Raw genomic sequence first — 20,202 nt, forward strand, 5'->3', positions numbered from 1 at the left:
CGGATGGTGGCTGAGGTACCTGTGTCAGGGGAGACATCATGTCGGATGGTGGCTGAGGTACCTGCGTCAGGGAAGACATCATGTTGGCTGGTGGCTGAGGTACCTGTGTCAGGGGAGACATCATGTCGGCTGGTGGCTGAGGTACCTGTGTCAGGGGAGACATCATGTCGGCTGGTGGCTGAGGTACCTGCGTCAGGGAAGACATCATGTTGGCTGGTGGCTGAGGTACCTGCATCAGGGAAGACATCATGTTGGCTGGTGGCTGAGGTACCTGTGTCAGGGGAGACATCATGTCGGCTGGTGGCTGAGGTACCCACCTCAGGGGAGACATCATGTCGGATGGTGGCTGAGGTACCTGCGTCAGGGAAGACATCATGTCGGCTGGTGGCTGAGGTACCTGCGTCAGGGGAGACATCATGTTGGCTGGTGGCTGAGGTACCTGTGTCAGGGGAGACATCATGTCGGCTGGTGGCTGAGGTACCTGTGTCAGGGGAGACATCATGTCGGCTGGTGGCTGAGGTACCTGCGTCAGGGGAGACATCATGTCGGCTGGTGGCTGAGGTACCCACCTCAGGGGAGACATCATGTCGGCTGGTGGTTGAGGTACCTGCGTCAGGGGAGACATCATGTTGGCTGAGGTACCCGCCTCAGGTGAGACATCATGTTGGCTGAGGTACCCGCCTCAGGGTAGACATCATGTTGGCTGAGGTACCCGCCTCAGGGGAGACATCATGTTGGCTGAGGTACCCACCTCAGGGGAGACATCATGTTGGCTGAGGTACCAGCCTCAGGGGAGACATCATGTTGGCTGGTGGCTGAGGTACCTGCGTCAGGGGTGAAGAAGCTCCTGGGCCTGTGGTCACACAACCACATGGGTGGCAGCCGCTCAGATGATCAGGCCCTATGATGTAGGTGAGCAATACAGTGGCAGGTGGTGAGCAATCAGCTGTAGGCTAGAGGAGAGGCAGCACTAACCCCTGTGGCCCAGGCAGCGATTCAGTCCCCCCTGCCCAAAAAGTGTGCAGAGAGGGGCTGAGAGTGTCAGTGGTGGTGGAGCAGTTGTGCCCTCCCTCCATGTGGGAGTCAGACTCTGGCGGCAGCCCTGGTTATCTATGAGCAGTTGCTTAGGCTCCCTTCCATGGGGCGTCTTGATCCCTGAATATGCAGCCTGAATATGTAGCCCCTTGCAGCCACAGCGGAAGTTGAGTGGAGATGGAGTGTAGGCAGTGTAGAGGGAGTGTGGACAGAGAGCAATGGTCAGCTGCATGGTTCGTCCTGCCCCCCCACCCGGCTGCAGTGGTCCATCCCAGAGCCCAAAGCTTCTAACTTCCCCGATCTGCTGGGCAGCTTGTTTAATACTCCCGTTCCTCAGATAGATAGAAGAGATCGGGTGAATGCAAGCGGGGGAATTTGGGTAAAAAGAAAGAGAAAAAAAAGCCAGAGCCCTGTGGCTGCGGCATCCATGCATGGCGCCATCTTGAATAAAGAAATCACATATATATGTATATATATGGACTGTGTTGCTCCTGTGTAAGTCGGTCTGCAGTGCGATTAAATCTCATTACAGAACTACACCTGATAAACAAGGCAGTACAAATGTAACGAATACTGTTGCTAATACTAGAGATGTCGCGAACCTCCGATTTTCGGTTCGCGAACCCCGTTCGCGAACCTTCACGGAAGGTTCGGTTCACGGAAAAGTTTGCGAACCGCAATAGACTTCAATGGGGAGGCGAACTTTGAAAAATAGAAAAAATTATGCTGGCCACAAAAGTGATGGAAAAGATGTTTCAAGGGGTCTAACACCTGGAGGGGGGCATGGCGGAGTGGGATACATGCCCAAAGTCCCGGGGAAAAATCTGGATGTGACGCAAAGCAGCGTTTTAAGGGCAGAAATCACATTGAATGCTAAATTGCAGGCCTAACGTGCTTTAAAACGTCTTGCATGGGTATACATCAATCAGGTAGTGTAATTAAGGTAGTGCTTCACACTGACACACCAAACTCACTGTGTAACGCACAGCAAACAGCTGTTTGCGTAGTGACGACCGTGCTGGACTGGTGCGCACCGTGGCCAGAGTGTAGGCCGTGGCATTTTTTAAGCCCATACGGTCGCCGGGCTGTGGTAGCTCAATGATAGAACAACTGTGACTGTCCAGCTGATCAAATTTGGTCTGACCACAATGAAGCAATGACCTTATTATCTTTGGTGTGCCACCCCCACCCGAGACACTCAAATAGCCGGCGGTCATTGCTTCATTGTGATGCGCAAGCCCCTTCACCGCGGCAAGGTAATGATCACGAAGGGGGATGGGCACATGTACATGCCTTTTGTCTTTTTGTTGCAACCGCCCACAGTTCAGCCAGAAAAATTAGCCAGGCATGTACACGCACCAGAAAAATTAGTGTAGCAGCCGTTGCTAACAGCGGCCTTAAAAATTCAGGAATCCGCCTAGAGTCCTGGACCCTGTTGGTGGTGGCGGAGAAGGCAAGCGGCCTGCAGGCAGAGATGCTGTGTGTGGGGACTGACTTAGTCTTCGGTCGTGCAGTAGCCCCCAGTGATCCATTCCTCATTCATTATGATAAAGGTCAGGTACTGAACACTGTCGTGACTTAGGCGACTTCTCTTCTCAGTAACTATGCCTCCAGCTGCACTGAAGGTCCTTTCTGACAGGACGCTTGTGGCAGGGCAAGAGAGAAGTTGTATGGCAAATTGTGACATCTCTGGCCACAGGTCAAGCCTGCGCAACCAGTAGTCCAAGGGTTCATCGTCGCTGCTCGCAGTGTCTACATCCACACTGAAGGCCAGGTAGTCGGCTACCTGCCGGTCCAGGCATTGGTGGAGGGTGGATCCGGAAGGACTATGGCGAGGAGTTGGACTAAAGAACGTCCGCATGTCCGACATCACCCTGAGATCGCTGGAATGTCCTGTTCTTGCCTGCGTGGACTTGGGAGGAGAAGGATTACTGGCAGTGGTACCTTGATTGCGTTGTGCAGCCACATCACCCTTAAATGCATTGTAAAGCATAGTTGACAGCTGGTTCTGCATGTGCTGCATCCTTTCCGCCTTCTGTTGAGTTGGTAAGAGGTCCGCCACTTTGTGCCTGTACCGAGGGTCTAGTAGCGTGGCCACCCAGTACAGGTCATTCGACTTGAGTTTTTTGATACGGGGGTCCCTCAACAGGCTGGACAACATGAAAGAGGACATCTGCACAAAGCTGGATGCAGACAAACTCTCCATCTCCTCTTGCTCTTCCTCAGTGACGGGATGCAACTCCTCTTCCTCCCCCCAGCCACGAACAATACCACGGGAACGTGGAGCAGCAGAAGCCCCCTGTGACGGCTGCCGCGGTTGTTCTTCTTCCGCCGCCTCTTCCTCCTCCGCAGAAACACCTTCCTCATCATCACCATCATCACACAACAGGTAGTAAGATGCAGTGAGCTGGGCTCACTGAACAGTAAAGGTACTTAAGATGCGATGAGGTGGGTTCTCACTCAACACAACCGGTAGTTAGATGCAGTGAGGTGGGTTCTCACTCAACACAACAGATAGTTAGATGCAGTGAGCTGGGTTCACTCAACACAAAGCTAGGTATATGCAGTGATAAGGTGGGTTAAGTAAACACAACAGGTACTGGGGTATATGCAGTACTGGGTAGTACAATGTGCAGCTCCCTGTCACACACACAGGCAGTCAGTCACTGAATGTGCTGGGCTGCTGGCAGTGGCACACACACTATCAATTAGCAAGGCTGTGCATGCAACAAAAGTGTCAGTTTGACACACAGAAAAAAAAAAAATGTACAGGATGAGCTCTGAAAAGAGCTGTTGCTGTTGATGGGTGCTTTAAAAGTAATAATAATCAGTCAGGAGCAAGCAAAGCAGCCTAGAACCTAACTAATCTGTCCCTAGGAGAAAAAGTCTGCAGCAGCTGTCCCTTTCCTCTCTCTAGCAGGCACACGAGTGAGGCTAATGGCCGCCGGAGGCTGCCTTATATAAGGGGGGGTGGGGCTCCAGGGCTTAGTGTAGCCTGAATGGCTACAATGTGCCTGCTGACTGTGATGCAGTGGGTCAAAGTTGACCCTCATAGTGCATTATGGGGCGAATCGAACTTCCGCAAAAGTTCGCCTGGTGCAGGCGAACGCGGACCCCCTAAGTTCGCCTGGAACCGTTCGCCGGCGAACCGTTCACTACATCTCTAGCTAATACCAAGTAGCTACATACTCTCAGCTATTTGGAATCAAAATTTAAATTAGACCGCAGTGACCGCTGGAGAGGGGGGTTAACTTACCCATGGGGCCGTCTGATCTGATGCGCTCTATTTACGTCACACGCCGCGTTCCGCACATCGGATCAGATGGCCGCATGGGTAAGTTAACACCCCTTAGTAAAAGCAACACTACTATTGAAGTGTCTGAAGCTCCCCCTACTGGACACTCTCAGTAAATATTTGTATTCATGAGTATTGCTTCCTGTTTATCAGTTGTTGTTTTTTTACATTTATGTATTTGTAATATAATTCCAGAATATAAGAAAAAGATAAAGGAATAATTTGCCTCATGTTACATGCTTCTTATCACAGGCAGATCCTCACTGGAAGTAGAACAGAGTAAAACTCCCCCCCCCCCCACATCCAAAATCTCCATTACCCAGAAGTCTCAAGCACTCAGAAAAAAATTCTGGCCTTGCAGGATGCATAAATCTACCTTTACTCTTCTTTATACTGTAATAAAACTTCTGTTACATTAAGTTAAGCTTGTCCTTTGACCTAATTTGTTTTCTCTTGCTGTATTTCAACATGAATCCAGAGTTTATGGTAAGTATACAGTGTAGGGTAAAGTATTGCTTTTTAGCTAGGCTGAATCGGAAGCAGAAAGAAAATAAAATAAAAAACAGATAATCACCTATGGAGAGAGAAAGCTCTGGGTCCTATAGAGCCTTCCTGTTTCTCTCTTGGTCACCTCTCCCCTTCCCCCCCCCCCCCCCCCCCCCCCAGACTTCTTCATTTAAAATCTCCCACCGTGGGAGACATCTGAAGCACTCGAGGAGAACGGAGAGGCTCGAAAGCAGTAGTCCTCAAACTAAGGCCCGTGGGCCAAATACAGCCCCCCGGGGCTTTTTTACTGGCCCCCAAACACAAGGGGCTGGATTCAGTAAACCTTGCTAAGTGTTAGCACGCCTGTGAAAAGCCCTATATCACGCCTAAAGTTAGTTTAGGAGTGATAAATACAAAACTTTGTGCGCACAGAACGCGGTGCGTGCGAAACGGAACGGCGCATTGCGGTGCGACAAAAACACTCAGGTGTCACCTGTGTGTGCTTCACTGTCTGGTGCACAAAGACGTTCTTTGGGTGCCGCATGACTGAATGGCTGCTGCTGGGAGGTCTCCTCCGGGCATGATTGGGGGAATCAATACCTAGATTCAATGTCATGTTTAGCAAGATCATTTTATGTATGTTCCGGCCCCCCCAGCAGTCTGAAGTTTGTTCACCCGGCCCTTGGCCGAAAAAGTTTGGGAGGACCCAGACCTTCCCTCTCCTTAGGTAAATATCTGTTTGTTTTTTTATTTTGTTTTTTCACTTCAGACTCCCTTTAAAGTGAACCGAGCACCTTTTTTTTAGCACCCAGCGGCCAGCGCATCTCAATAGCACATGAAAAATGCATGCCAACAATATGTCTCATTATTAAAATAAACTTCCATTTTACCTTTTATTTTCCATTCAAAGTTTAGCAATTAAGTTTAGCCTACTTCAGCAGGCCTGCCCGTCCGTCCACGGCCGCAGAGATTTCAGGAAGCTAATTTTTTTTTTTTTTTATAGTAGTCATTACCAAGAAGTAAACAATACCTTTTCATCAACAGAGGGAGGTGGGTAATTATTAGGACAGTTTCTCCAAAGAGATTATCCAGAATGTAGACATTATCTAATGTGTCAAGATAGCATCTCTCACTTCTGTAAATAAGGACTGTGAGAAGGGGAGGGGGGACATGGCAGCTTCTATGCCAAGAAAAATTCCAGTGAAAGAAGGGGTGCTTAGTTCCATTTAACATTCACTCTCAAGCAACCAGAAACTGCACTTCTCCAGCATCAGCCAATCCCTTTTGCTGCTGGATAATGGGGGAGGGGGGCAGGGGCGTAGCAATAGGGGGTGCAGAGGTTGCGACCGCATCGGGGCCCTTGGGCCAGAGGGGCCCCGCAGGGCCCTCCCTCAACTACAGTATTTGCCCTCTATTGGTCCTGTGCTCATAATACTCACTTCTATAGATACTTTGAATAGTGGTAATCATTAACAATCTGTTTCCCATCCCCTTCTTGCACCTCTGACACAGTAGTTGCCTTTGGCAGGTTTTGGTGGGCCGCATCAATTGTTATGTATAGAGTGCTTGGGGGGCCCCATTGTAAAACTTGCATCGGGGCCCACAACTCCTTAGCTACGCCACTGGAGGGGGGGGTGTTAATGTATATAGATTATCATCAGTGACAGATAAACAAATAAAGATGGGCCAAACTGTTCTGCCGTTGAATTCTTCGCAGCGAACCAGCAATATTCGAAATTCGCTTTCAACACAAATTTGTTTTTTTATTTGCATTTGCATTTTCCCCATAGACTTTAATGGACGCCAAATCTAGCAGTTAATAGCAAAACCCCCTTACGTGCTATTTTTTTTTTCAAAAAGACCTTATAGTTTTTGAGAAAATCTATTTTAACCAGTTGAGGACCACAGGCTTAAAGCCCCCTAGTGACCACCAGGTGATTTTTTTTACAATTTGGTATTGTGCAGATGTAATGGTTATGGGTGTCCCATGAGTGCACTAGGTGCCAGAATGGGGGGGTGACAGGTGTGGGGGGCGGGGATAGAGTTGAGCCGAAATTTTCATAATTTCGCATTACTATAATTACGCATGCAAAATTTGCGATTACGATGCGAAATTACGGTAGCGTAATTGCCATTAAAATCGTAATTGAAAATACCGTAAGCGTAATTTTCAACGCGTAATTTCGCGTTTCGTTCATGCCGTAATTTCGCATTAAACGCTACCGTAATTTCGCGTTAAACCGTAACGCTCCGTATAATATAAAAAAGCCGCCAACTTTAAGGGTTAATAGCAAAGCCCCCTTAAATGCTAAGAGCCTCAAATTTGGAGAATATATTAAGGAGATTAGGAGGAATAAGAGGAATTTTTTTTTTCAAAAAGACCTTATAGTTTTTGAGAAAATTGATGTTTAAGTTTCAAAGTAAAAATGTATACATTTAAAAATCCGCCGACTTTAACGGTTAATAGCAAAACCTGCTTACAGTTTAGGAACACCAAATTCCTAGGGTATATTAAGGGGATCAGTGGGAATAAGAGGAAAACATTTTTTTTCAAAAAGACCTTATAGTTTTTGAGAAAATCGATTTTTAAGTTTCAAGGGCAAAAATGTCTTTTAAATGCGGAAAATGTCAGTTTTTTTTGCACAGGTAACAATAGTGTTTTATTTTCATAGATTCCCCCAAGTGGGAAGAGTTTTACTTACTTTGTTCTGAGTGTAGGAAATATAAAAAAAAACCACGTGGGGTCCCCCCTCCCAGACCTCTTTAACCCCTTGTCCCCCATGCAGGCTGGGATAGCCAAAATGCTGAGCACCGGCCGCGTGGGGCTCCGCACCCTGACTATACCAGCCTGCATGGTCCATGGATTGGGGGGTCTCGGAAGGGGAGGGGCAGCCAAGCTTTCCCCTCCCCCTCCGAGCCCTTGTCCAATCCAAGGACAAGGGGCTCTTCTCCACCTCCGATGGGCGGTGGAGGTGGAGGCCGCGATTTCCTGGGGGGGTTCATGGTGGAATCTGGGAGTCCCCTTTAAAAAGGGGTCCCCCAGATGCCCACCCCCCCCTCCCAGGAGAAATGAGTATAGAGGTACTTGTACCCCTTACCCATTTCCTTTAACCTCCCCGGCGTTCTATTGAGATCGCCAGGGAGGTTGCGGGAGGGTTTTTTTTTAATTAAAAAAAAACTATTTCATGCAGCCAACTGAAAGTTGGCTGCATGAAAGCCCACTAGAGGGCGCTCCGGAGGCATTCTTCCGATCGCCTCCGGCGCCCAGAATAAACAAGGAAGGCCGCAATGAGCGGCCTTCCTTGTTTTGCTTAGATCGTCGCCATAGCGACGAGCGGAGTGACGTCATGGACGTCAGCCGACGTCCTGACGTCAGCCGCCTCCGATCCAGCCCTTAGCGCTGGCTGTAACTTTTTGTTCCGGCTACGCTGGGCTCAGGCGGCTGGGCAGACCCTCTTTCGCCACTGCTCGCGGCGGATCGCCGCAGAGCGGCGGCGATCAGGCAGCACACGCGGCTGGCAAAGTGCCGGCTGCGTGTGCTGCTTTTTATTTGAAGAAAATCGGCCCAGCAGGGCCTGAGCGGCAGCCTCCAGCGGTGATGGACGAGCTCATACCGCTCAGGAGGTTAAGAGTTAAAAGTAAATAAACACACAAACACTTAGAAAAAGTATTTTAATTGAACAAAAAACATAACCACGAAAAAAGTCCTTTAATATTCTTAATTAACCATTAATACTTACCTGTCCCTTTAAATAAATGATCCCTCGCAATAGCCTCGGAAATGTTCTATCAGTTACAATGTAACAAAGTTATTACAATGTAACAACTTTGTTACATTGTAACTACGCCGCACCCGACGTCACTCGCTGAAAGGAGTCGGATCTATTTTAGTTCATGTCAGATATCAGATGCTTTAAATTACTTCATTTCCTGGCGCTAGGACATAAAGAGGTTAACAGAACACACACACACAGGAGCTGTGAGCACAAGTTATGCTGAATCTTTATTACAGTTGCTTTCCTTATATCCTACTCAATACAGGATTTTGCTCATGCGCAGTATATCATCATATGTCACCATAATTACAGAAAGTCATGTGATTTACGAGAATTAACACAGTTCAATGATCACGGGGAAAACATGTTATTTATGACATTCCAGGTGTCCCCATTTGGGGTGTTTATGGGTTTTGCCCAGAGAGAAGAATTTGGCTATTCTCTACCTCATGCAGCCAGCTCTTCCTGCACAGATGTGTGTGGGTGGCTGATTGTTCTATAGACACATTAATATCACACTGAATAGATACATGAGGCACAGACTTAGATACATGTATGCTTGTATATGAAATTGATCTATATACTAATATATATACATACATATATATATATATACATATATACCTACATATCCTTTCACTCGCCGCTCAGCCGCCGCAGCAATTACGCGTCCCATCGGAGGTGGAGAAGAGCCCCTTGTCCTTGGATTGGACAAGGGCTCGGAGGGGGAGGGGAAAGCTTGGCTGCCCCTTCCCTTCCGAGACCCCCCAATCCATGGACCATGCGGGCTGGTATAGTCAGGGTGCGGAGCCCCACGCGGCCGGTGCTCCGCATTCTGGCTATCCCAGCCTGCATGGGGGACAAGGGGTTAAAGAGGTCTGGGAGGGGGGACCCCACGTCGTTTTTTTTTTATATTTCCCACACTCAGAACGAAGTAAGTAAAACTCTTCCCACTTGGGGGAATCTATGAAAATAATACACTATTGTTACCTGTGCAAAAAAAACTGACATTTTCCGCATTTAAAAGACATTTTTGCCCTTGAAACTTAAAAATCGATTTTCTCAAAAACTATAAGGTCTTTTTGAAAAAAAAAATTTCCTCTTATTCCCACTGATCCCCTTAATATACCCTGGGAATTTGGTGTTCCTAAACTTTAAGCAGGCTTTGCTATTAACCGTTAAAGTCGGCGGGTTTTTAAATGTATACATTTTTACTTTGAAACTTTAACATCGATTTTCTCAAAAACTATAAGGTCTTTTTGAAAAAAAAAATGTCCCTCTTATTCCCACTGATCCCCTTAATATACCCTGGGAATTTGGTGTTCCTAAACTTTAAGCAGGCTTTGCTATTAACCGTTAAAGTCGGCGGGTTTTTAAATGTATACATTTTTACTTTGAAACTTTAACATCGATTTTCTCAAAAACTATAAGGTCTTTTTGAAAAAAAAAAAAATTCCTCTTATTCCTCATAATCTCCTTAATATATTCTACAAATTTGAGGCTCTTAGCATTTAAGGGGGCTTTGCTATTAACCCTTAAATTCGGCGGCTTTTTTATATTATACGGAGCGTTACGGTTTATATTTTTCCTTTGAAACTTTAACATCGATTTTCTCAAAAACTATAAGGTCTCTTTGAAAAAAAATTTTTTCCTCTTATTCCTCCTGATCTCCTTAATATATTCTCCAAATTTGAGGCTCTTAGCATTTAGGGGGGCTTTGCTATTAACCCTTAAAGTCGGCGGCTACCTAACATTGATCCATGCGTCAACTTTTCCGCTTGGGAGCATGGCCATACGCATTAATTTCGTAATACCCACTGTAATACGAAAATTACGCGAAAATTACGCTTACGCGAAATTTCGCGAAATCCTTCTTCATTACGATTATGTACTTACGGCCATAATCGTAATTACACTAATTACGTGAAATTTCGCGAAATCGTAATTACGTCATTACGCTCATCTCTAGGCGGGGAGGACAGCGAGAGCTGGTGGTAAAGTGTCTGCATAGGACGCGCTCACAGCTATACTTATAACTGAGAGCTGGTGGCGGGAGCAGCGTGTGTGGTGGCGGTGCATGGAGATCTTCAATCAAGATGTAATTGAAGATTTAGAGGATATTGGCATGGGACATTTCTAAGGATATTGGCGTGGGAACTTTTTTTGAAAAGGTACAGGTAAGTATTTCTGGTCAATTAAGAATATTAAAGGACTTTTTACGTTGTTGTGTTTTATTTCATTTATCCCTTTGTGAAAATGTGTAAGGGGTACTTTGTACCCCTATACTCATTTCTCCTGGGAGGAATCTGGGGTCCCCTTCTTAAAGGGGTCTACCAGATGCCACCATAAACCCTCTCAGGGATTCGTAGCCCCCACCTCCTCCTGGGGCACCGAAGGTGGGGAAGAGCCCCTTGTCAATGGATTGGACAAGGGCTCCAGGGGAGAGGGGAAGGCTTGGCCGCCCCTCTCCCCCAGTGCCCCCCCCCCCCATACCATTGACCATGCGGGCTAGTATAGCTCAGGGTGCGAAGCCCCACTCGGCTGGGGCTCTGCATTCTGGCTATCCCAGCCTGCATGGGAGACAAAGGGTTAAAGAGGCTCAGAAGGGGGAACCCCACATAATTTGTTTTAATTTCCTACACTCTAGACCAGGCATGGGCAAACTTGGCCCACCAGCTGTTAAGAAACTACAAGTCCCACAATGCATTGCAGGAGTCTGACAACCACAGTTATGACTCAAAGGCAAATGCATTGTGGGACTTGTAGTTCCGTAACAGCTGGAGGGCCGAGTTTGCCCATGCCTGCTCTAGACATTAAAACATTTTTTTTTCCAAAAATAGGTAAAGATGCCAGGGATCTTTATACACTAAATAATAATCAGGGATATACCAAGGACACGGAAGATCGAAAAATTACTTTTTCTTTTTTATTTGCAAAAAGGTGCAGAAATATGTATACAAAATCTTTAATCACGTAAAAAAGTGCATATAATTGATTGGAAAAAAGGCAACAACATCGATTTGTTTCGGGTTGGTAACCCTTCTTCAGGCCTTTAAATATACAGTGAACATCTACAAAGTATAAAAACAACACAATTAAAAACTGTAATACAATCAAGAGAACTGTAGTACAATCTAAAAGGACAATTCCCCTTAAAGAGAGACTGAAGCGAGAATAAATCTCGCTTCAGACCTCAGAGGTAGCAGGGGCATGTGTGCTCCTGCTAAAACGCCGCTATAGCGCGGCTTAACGGGGGTCCCTTCACCCCCAAATCCCCCTCCGTAATGCGGGGGAGCGCTTCCTGGTTGGGGCAGGGCTAACCGCCGCAGCCCTGCCCCACGCGCGTCTGTCAGTGCATATCTCCGCCTCTCCCCCGCCCCTCTCAGTCTTCCTTCACTGAGGGGGCGGGGGAGAGGCGGCGATGCGCCTCTGACAGACGCGACTGGAGGCAGGGCTGCAGCTGTTAGCCCTGCCTCCAGGAGCGACCAAATGCACGACCAAGTCGTGCTGGGGTGGGTTTGGGGGTAAAGGGACCCCCTTTGTGCGGCGCGATAGCGGCGGTTTAGCAGGGGCACACGTGCCCCTGCTAACTTTGAGCTCTGAAGCGAGATTTATTCTCGCTTCAGAGTCTCTTTAAGAGCAAAAAAGGGACACTTCCCCTTTAAGAGAAACAAGTGTGAATAAAATAGAGTAACCCATAAGAGCATACAGTGAACAAAAGAACACCAATTGACGTGAAAACGTGAGAAAGTGAAACATCACCTACTCAGGGGTCTCAAACTCCATTTACCTGGGCTGGGGGGCCGCAGGAGGCAAAGTCAGGATGAGGCTGGGCCGCATAAGGAATTTCACAATCGCGGCGCATGGCCGCCTCTGCCCAATCAATGCAGGATCCAAATAAGCAGAAATAAATCCATTAACAACAAATAACTAGATGGCCTAAGCAGTCAAAGTCAATTTATCTCCTCAAATGACACCAATAAATAGATATTTGATAATTACCACAAGATCAAACAAAGAGCCGCATGGAGACCGGACATCCAAACAGGGTGGTGACTATTCAACAAATGAATGTGGCTTAAATACCTGCAAAGATGGAACTGAGCATGCTCCATTAAGAACACACCTGAGGTTAATCTGAACTAATACAGAAAAAGGGAAATGATGTAACTATCACACCAACCAATGACCATGCACTATGGTAAAAGGTCCATGCTGGAACGCATGCGTCACTTCCTCCGCATCACATGCGGAGGAACAGCCGCAATAGACGCCCTCACCCTTATATCTAGCCAATCAGGAGAAGGACAACAAATACGCCACATAATCCGCATCATATGCGGAAAATTAATCGCAACAAGTGACACAACCCTTATGTCTAACCTCAGAGGCTTGGTGACGCATGCATCCCGTTATCCGCCTCCAATGCAGAAGAAACTACCACAAACAACGCGGAAAGTTGTCTGATAGCATGCGTCTGACCTAATCCTGACAGAAATCAGCAACCTCTATACCAAATACGGAAGGCTACATAGGGATACTAAAGGGACATGCGTAAACTCCGCCACTACCACAAACAACGCGGAAAGTTGTCTGATAGCATGCGTCTGACCTAATCCTGACAGAAATCCGCAACCTCTATACCAAATACGGAAGGCTACATAGGGATACTAAAGGGACATGCGTAAACTCCGCCACTACCACAAACAACGCGGAAAGTTGTCTGATAGCATGCGTCTGACCTAATCCTGACAGAAATCCGCAACCTCTATACCAAATACGGAAGGCTACATAGGGATACTAAAGGGACATGCGTAAACTCCGCAACTACCACAAACAACGCGGAAAGTTGTCTGATAGCATGCGTCTGACCTAATCCTGACAGAAATCCACAACCTCTATACCAAATACGGAAGGCTACATAGGGATACTAAAGGGACATGCGTGATAACGTCCGCATCTAACGCGGAAATAGAAAACATATCTATTTTATGCACATAGTGACTGCCAATGATGTTATAAAAGATAATATAAAGAAATAAGGAAACAAGTAGGAAAGTAGAACACCCATCTCCAGTACTCTTTACAAGAAGGTGATAAAGAAGCTTTCCACACCAATTAGCTTGAAAGGCTGGAAAAAAGCATGTATATTTTGTTTCTCCCAAATACACTAACTACTAGGGATCTTTATACAGCCATAATGCGGCTGTATAGCGATTTCTGGCCAAAGCATTGCGACTTCGGAGGGGTTACCTGGGGGTGTGTATGAAACCCCTGGAAACCCTGACTCTGTCATGAAATTCATTGCTCTTTCTTTTGATACATGTAAATTTACACTACCATTAGGTATTGCTACATTATCTGTATGTTTGCTACATTGCCTGTCATTTACTGCATTTAAATGTAACTTTTTTCCTAAGACACATTTAAAATCGATTTTCTCAAAAACTATAAAGTCTTTTTGATTTTTTTTCTTCTTGTAGCCACTGCCCCTCTCCACTTACCTTGAAAATTTGGTGTTTCTAGCACGTAAGGGGGCTTTGCTATTAACCACTAAATCAGCGGCCATTCCCCCCCATTGAAGTCTATGGAGATTTGCAGATTCTCCAGATCCACAAATTTTTGCGGAGATTCGGGTTTGAAATTCGCGAAAATGTGATATTCGGCCCATCACTATAAGCATGCCATAAAAATAACAACACCATAAAAATACAATTATAATCATGTGACAATAAATGAGGATTTCAGGATATAATTATTCAGGACAGAAACCAGGAATTGTCCCTGGAAATCACAGACAGCTAGTAAGGATTGGCTGGACTATGAGCCAATCACAATTCCCTCCCTGTGATGTCACCAGTGGGCGGAGCTTTCACTATCCCCAATTCCCCCCAGATAGCTTCATACAACCTAGCATGGAGGGGCTCAGAGAAGATGGCAGTGAAGGTGTGGAGGTGTCTGATGGGGTCACACAGGGCATAAAAGGAGATCTGCCCGGCCTCATAATCCAGATATATCCTGACTCTTGAACTAGGGATCCCATTAGGAAACCGGATCACTTTCAATTCACGTATCACTGAGCACTGATTACCCTCCCTGCACAAACCCCAGGACTTGTTATTCCATCCAATCACTGACTGATCTCCTCCTCTCCTGTCTATACTGGGGTAACACATCCCGACTGTCCAGTAATCTGATCCTCCAACATCCACTTCCCAGTAATGTCGCCCTGAGGAGAAACTCCGGCTGCTCAATACCTGAGGAGTATAATCCTGAAATCTCTCTGGTGTTTCTGGGCGGTTCTGCCATAGTGACTTGGATGCAGTTTTCCTGTCATGTGATATATGTAGATCATTACTAGCTGTGGTTACATCCAGTAATATGTCTGCAGGCTGTACAGAGATCCTCCCAGTTACCCCAGACATGATATCAGTCAGTCCTGTGTGTAATGTATGTGAGATGCCGGCCACATCCAGATCCTCTTCATCATGGAGCTGCTTATCATGTCTGTCCTCCGTGTCACACAAGTCACCTGTGTCTGGTTCCTGTAAGACAGTCAGTGGATCAGTCATGTTACACAGCTCCTCAATGTGACACATCTTCCTGGACAGCTCCTCCTTCTTTATCTCCAGCTGTCTGATGATGTCATCATAGCATTGTATCCGCCTCATGATGTCACTTAAGACTTTCTTCTCCAGCTCCTCCAGCCGTCTCCTGAGGTCTCTAAACAGGGTAGTGACTATCTCTGCTTCACCATCTGCTTTTTCTTGTGCTTTTCTTCTGTGTTCCTCCAGACTCTGGACTCTTTTCTCAGCCTCCTCTGTCTCTGCCATCAGTGTTTGCAGATCATTTCTCAGCTTCTTCTTCTTCTCCTCAGAGGCCTCATCCAGTGACATCATCTTATGTCCTACATGTCCCCCGATCACAGAGCAGGACGCACAGACACATGAGGCATCCTTAGTGCAGTAATACTTCAGTATTTCCTTATGGACGGAGCATTTCCTCTTCCCCAGGTCAGTGGTGGGAGGCAGTAAAGTGTGTTCCCCTGACCTGTCATGCTTCCTCAGGTGATGATCACACAAGGAGGTCTCACACTGCAGACAGGATTTAGTAGCAGGAACAGGAAAGTCACAGTAATGACAGAAGACCCCGGTCTGCTCCTGATCTGTCTCTGTAGCATGAAAAGCCTCACAGATATTATGTAATGTTGTGTTCCTCACCAGCTTAGGCCTATTCAGGTATCTCTTCTGACATTCAGGACATTTATATTCCCATAGATGAGTCTGATGGTCCCAGGCTTGTGTGATGCAGCCCCGGCAGAAGTTGTGGCCACACGGCAAGGTCACAGGATCTCTATAGATCTCCATACAGATGGAGCAGCGGAGCTCAGCAGTCACAGCAGCAGACGCCATTGTCACATTGTCACACCTGGAACCAGATAAGCAAAGGTTATATATCTCTGTCACATGACAAGTAAGGTGCAGCCGGTTACACAGTTATGAATGGTGACCTTTGGCACTGTATGTAAAGCACTTCGAGATGTATAGATTATATAGCAGTGAAGCAGGTTCAGGGGTTATCAGCATCGGGTGCTGATTGTGTTGGTAATGATATTCAGTGATGAACGAAAATGCTGATATTATTTTCGCATTCATTTTCGCAGAAAAATGCCATTGAAAATCTTTTTGTAATAAGTTTGTGATTTTTGCACCTTTTTAGTTAATTTTATTGCTAAAATACTTGGGCCCATATGCAATTCATTTTTTCTCCTGAGTTTTCTCCTTGGTGATATTTTTAAACTTGTCAATAAAATCCCATTTAATCCACCAGAAAGTAAGAAAATACTGAAAATAATTTTGATAGTACTTTTTCATCTACTTTTTGGTACTTTTTTAGCTAAAAACTGGTGGAATGTTATTTTAAATCAAAGATTAAAAATTATCTCCTAGGAGAAAACTCAGGTGAAAAAAGTGAACTGCATACAGTAATTGTCCGTTAAACAAGGTGTGTATGATGATCTGCAGATATCATAGACTATGAATGCATTTTGCAGGAACGGATCTTTTGCAGGAACAGATCTTTTGAATGTGTGCAGCATCTGTCTGTACAGCATCTTTGTGTGCAGCATCTTGCAAAGATTTCTGTCTGATGGGGAGTTCAGCTCCATAGAATAGACTGTGTAGGTGTGGCTCTCATACTACATGGAAGGGGGTAAGATTTCTATCTGATGGGGAGTGCAGCTCCATAGAATAGACTGTGTAGAGTATGGCTCTCATACTACATGGAGGGGGTAAGATTTCTGTCTGATGTGGAGTGCAGCTCCATAGAATAGACTGTGTAGGTGTGGCTCTCATACTACATGGAAGGGTGGTAAGATTTCTGTCTGATGGGGAGTGCAGCTCCATAGAATAGACTGTGTAGGTATGGCTCTCATACTACATGGAAGGGGGTAAGATTTCTGTCTGATGGGGAGTGCAGCTCCATAGAATAGACTGTGTAGGTGTGGCTCTCATACTACATGGAAGGGGGTAAGATTTCTGTCTGATGGGGAGTGCAGCTCCATAGAATAGACTGTGTAGGTGTGGCTCTCATACTACATGGAAGGGGGTAAGATTTCTGTCTGATGGGGAGTGCAGCTCCATAGAATAGACTGTGTAGGTGTGGCTCTCATACTACATGGAAGGGTGGTAAGATTTCTGTCTGATGGGGAGTTCAGCTCCATAGAATAGACTGTGTAGGTGTGGCTCTCATACTACATGGAAGGGGGTAAGATTTCTGTCTGATGGGGGAGTGCAGCTCCATAGAATAGACTGTGTAGGTGTGGCTCTCATACTACATGGAAGGGGGTAAGATTTCTGTCTGATGGGGAGTGCAGCTCCATAGAATAGACTGTGTAGGTGTGGCTCTCATACTACATGGAAGGGGGTAAGATTTCTGTCTGATGGGGAGTTCAGCTCCATAGCATAGACTGTGTAGGTATGGCTCTCATACTACATGGAAGGGGGTAAGATTTCTGTCTGATGGGGAGTTCAGCTCCATAGAATAGACTGTGTAGGTGTGGCTCTCATACTACATGGAAGGGGGTAAGATTTCTGTCTGATGGGGAGTGCAGCTCCATAGAATAGACTGTGTAGGTGTGGCTCTCATACTACATGGAAGGGGGGAAAATTGGTCTGATATCTTTCATTTATCTTTCAAGTGTGTACGCACCATTATTGTGAATGCAATCCAAACTATGCGACTGAATGCATGCAGAGAAGTCAGAACTGCCTGGTTGCAGTTCCACTGCAACCAACAGGACATGGGACAGATCCTGACAGTTTTATAATTCAAACCATACTGGTCAATCATTTCTATCTTGGTTCATTTTCCTTTATATTAAGATTTGATTGATAGAAATACATCAATTTAAAGGATGGAGATACAGTTTAGAGTCAATTAAACACTTTATTTCAGTAAAAAAATACATTTATTTACATAGATCTGTACATCAGTACTTAAAGAGAACCGGAGAGGAAATAAAGAAAATATTTTATACATACCTGGGGCTTTCTCCAGCCACATCCGCTCCGATCGCTCCCATGCCGCCGTCCTCTGCCGCTTGCAACTATAAGAACCAGGTCCACGCTCTTCCGTCAGTCGGAGCAGGGGAGGACTGGGACCTTTTGGCCTGGGGGGAAACACAAACCAGAGGCCCATTATAATGACATCCCCAGCCCAAATGATGTCACACACGCACCCCACGTCGTATGTGCCAGTAGTCACGTGGAGCGCCAATGCGGAAATACAGGCAACAGGTGCACATAGTACATTTTGAGGGACAACGGCCGGGGTTTACGTCATGTCTATCATTCGTGGTTATCGCATGCCGTGATTATCGCACCTGACAAATACATTGGCCTGAGATTTCCCAACATCTCAGATTGATACATTCAACCAATTTCCACCCAAAATTTTTATCTGATTCGATGATATCAAAACGATTGGTCAATTGGCTGTCAGGTCAACAGATGTATGGCCACTTTAATTCCCCAAAGCTCATTCCTCCCCCTCCCCCACACACTTATGTCCTCCCCTTCGCCACCATCTCTACTAATCCTTCAAATATGCCCCTCCTCCACCTCGGATATCCCCTCCCCCATTACCAGACACATCCTTAATGACCTTCCTGCTGGCACCATGATCCCTGCCTCGTTAATGCTAATTTCCAAAGTTTCGGTATTCCTCCATCCATCACTGTTTCACTCCCCCCCCCCCCAAACATCTATGCCTTGCTTACCTGCTTTTTATTGGTGGTCAGTGGCAGTGAATCACCGCCTGCACACGACCCACTTCACTATAGTATAAAACCCTATAGGCCACATCCATACTCAGTACTGACAGGTGGAAAAGCCATTATGATCCGATCATAGTGAAAGAATCTGTCCGTAACAATTGATGCATGTATGGCCAATTTTAGATTATGGTTTCTAATACCAAGATTGGACCCATAGCAGCAATAATATGCTGCGCGGGGTGCGTAAGGGAAATTCGGGGCTCTGGTGATAGCCGTACCCCAAATTACACCTCCCTCAGAGTTGCAACGACTCGGAGGGGGAATAGTATTTAACACTGCCAGGGGGTTTAGTTGCAGCAGGAAGAGCCATCATTCGGCGCTCCTGGCGCCCAACTCACCCGCAGCATACAAATACTAAGGGCTCAGACACACTATAAGCGATTTTATGAGCACTTTTTAGCCATCAGAACTTTCTAAGAGCTTTTTAAAAAGGGCTTCCATTGACTTACATTAAAATCATGGTAAAATCATGATCGCGGTAAAATCGCTCAGAAAAGCGCTTATAGTGTGTCTGCGCTCTTATGCAGAGAAGGGGAGAAACGGTGAGGAGAGAAAAGCTGAAAGAGAAGGAAGAAGATGGTTAAGTGACAAGACAATATGCTCTGTACAGCACTGCGGAATATGGCGGCGCTATATAAATACTAAATAATAATATCAATAATTTACCTCACCAGGATTGCACTTACCGTATATACTCGCAAGCAAGCCGACCCGCATGTAAGCCGACCCCCCCACTTTTACCCCAAAAAACAGGAAAAAATGATTGACCCTCATGTAAGCCGGGGGTAGGAAACGCTGGCCGCGTGATCCCCCCAGTATGTCCCAGTATAGCTAGTATAGTGCTCAGTATAGCTAGTATAGTGCTCATTATAGCTAGTGAAGTGCCCCAGTTTAGCTAGTATAGTGCTCAGTATAGGTAGGTAGTACTCAGTATAGCTAGTAAAATGCCCCAGTATAGCTAGTATAGTGCTCAGTATAGCTAGTATAGTGCTCAGTATAGCTAGTATAGTGCTCAGTATAGCTAGTGAAGTGCCCCAGTTTAGCTAGTATAGTGCTCAGTATAGTTAGTATAGTGCCCCCAGTATAGCTAGTATAGTGCCCCCAGTATAGCTAGTATAGTGCCCCCAGTATAGCTAGTATAGTGCCCCCAGTATAGCTAGTATAGTGCCCCATTATAGCTAGTATAGTGCCCCCAGTATAGCTAGTATAGTGCCCCCAGTATAGCTAGTATAGTGCCCCCAGTATAGCTAGTATAGTGCCCCCAGTATAGCTAG

General features: G+C 46.2%; 1 protein-coding gene across 1 annotated transcript; it reads right to left on the reverse strand.

Moving 5' to 3' along the window:
• Positions 1-764: 764 nt before the first annotated feature.
• Positions 765-16,004, reverse strand: LOC137519484 (E3 ubiquitin-protein ligase TRIM8-like). The gene is made up of 2 exons (XM_068238440.1): positions 15,170-16,004; positions 765-853 (listed from the first exon to the last, which is right to left on the reverse strand). Exons 1-2 carry the CDS (start codon positions 16,002-16,004, stop codon positions 765-767), a joined length of 924 nt encoding a protein of 307 aa, XP_068094541.1.
• Positions 16,005-20,202: the final 4,198 nt, after the last annotated feature.

This window comes from Hyperolius riggenbachi, chromosome 5 (genome assembly GCF_040937935.1).
Source record: "Hyperolius riggenbachi isolate aHypRig1 chromosome 5, aHypRig1.pri, whole genome shotgun sequence".
Classification (NCBI taxonomy): domain Eukaryota; kingdom Metazoa; phylum Chordata; class Amphibia; order Anura; family Hyperoliidae; genus Hyperolius; species Hyperolius riggenbachi.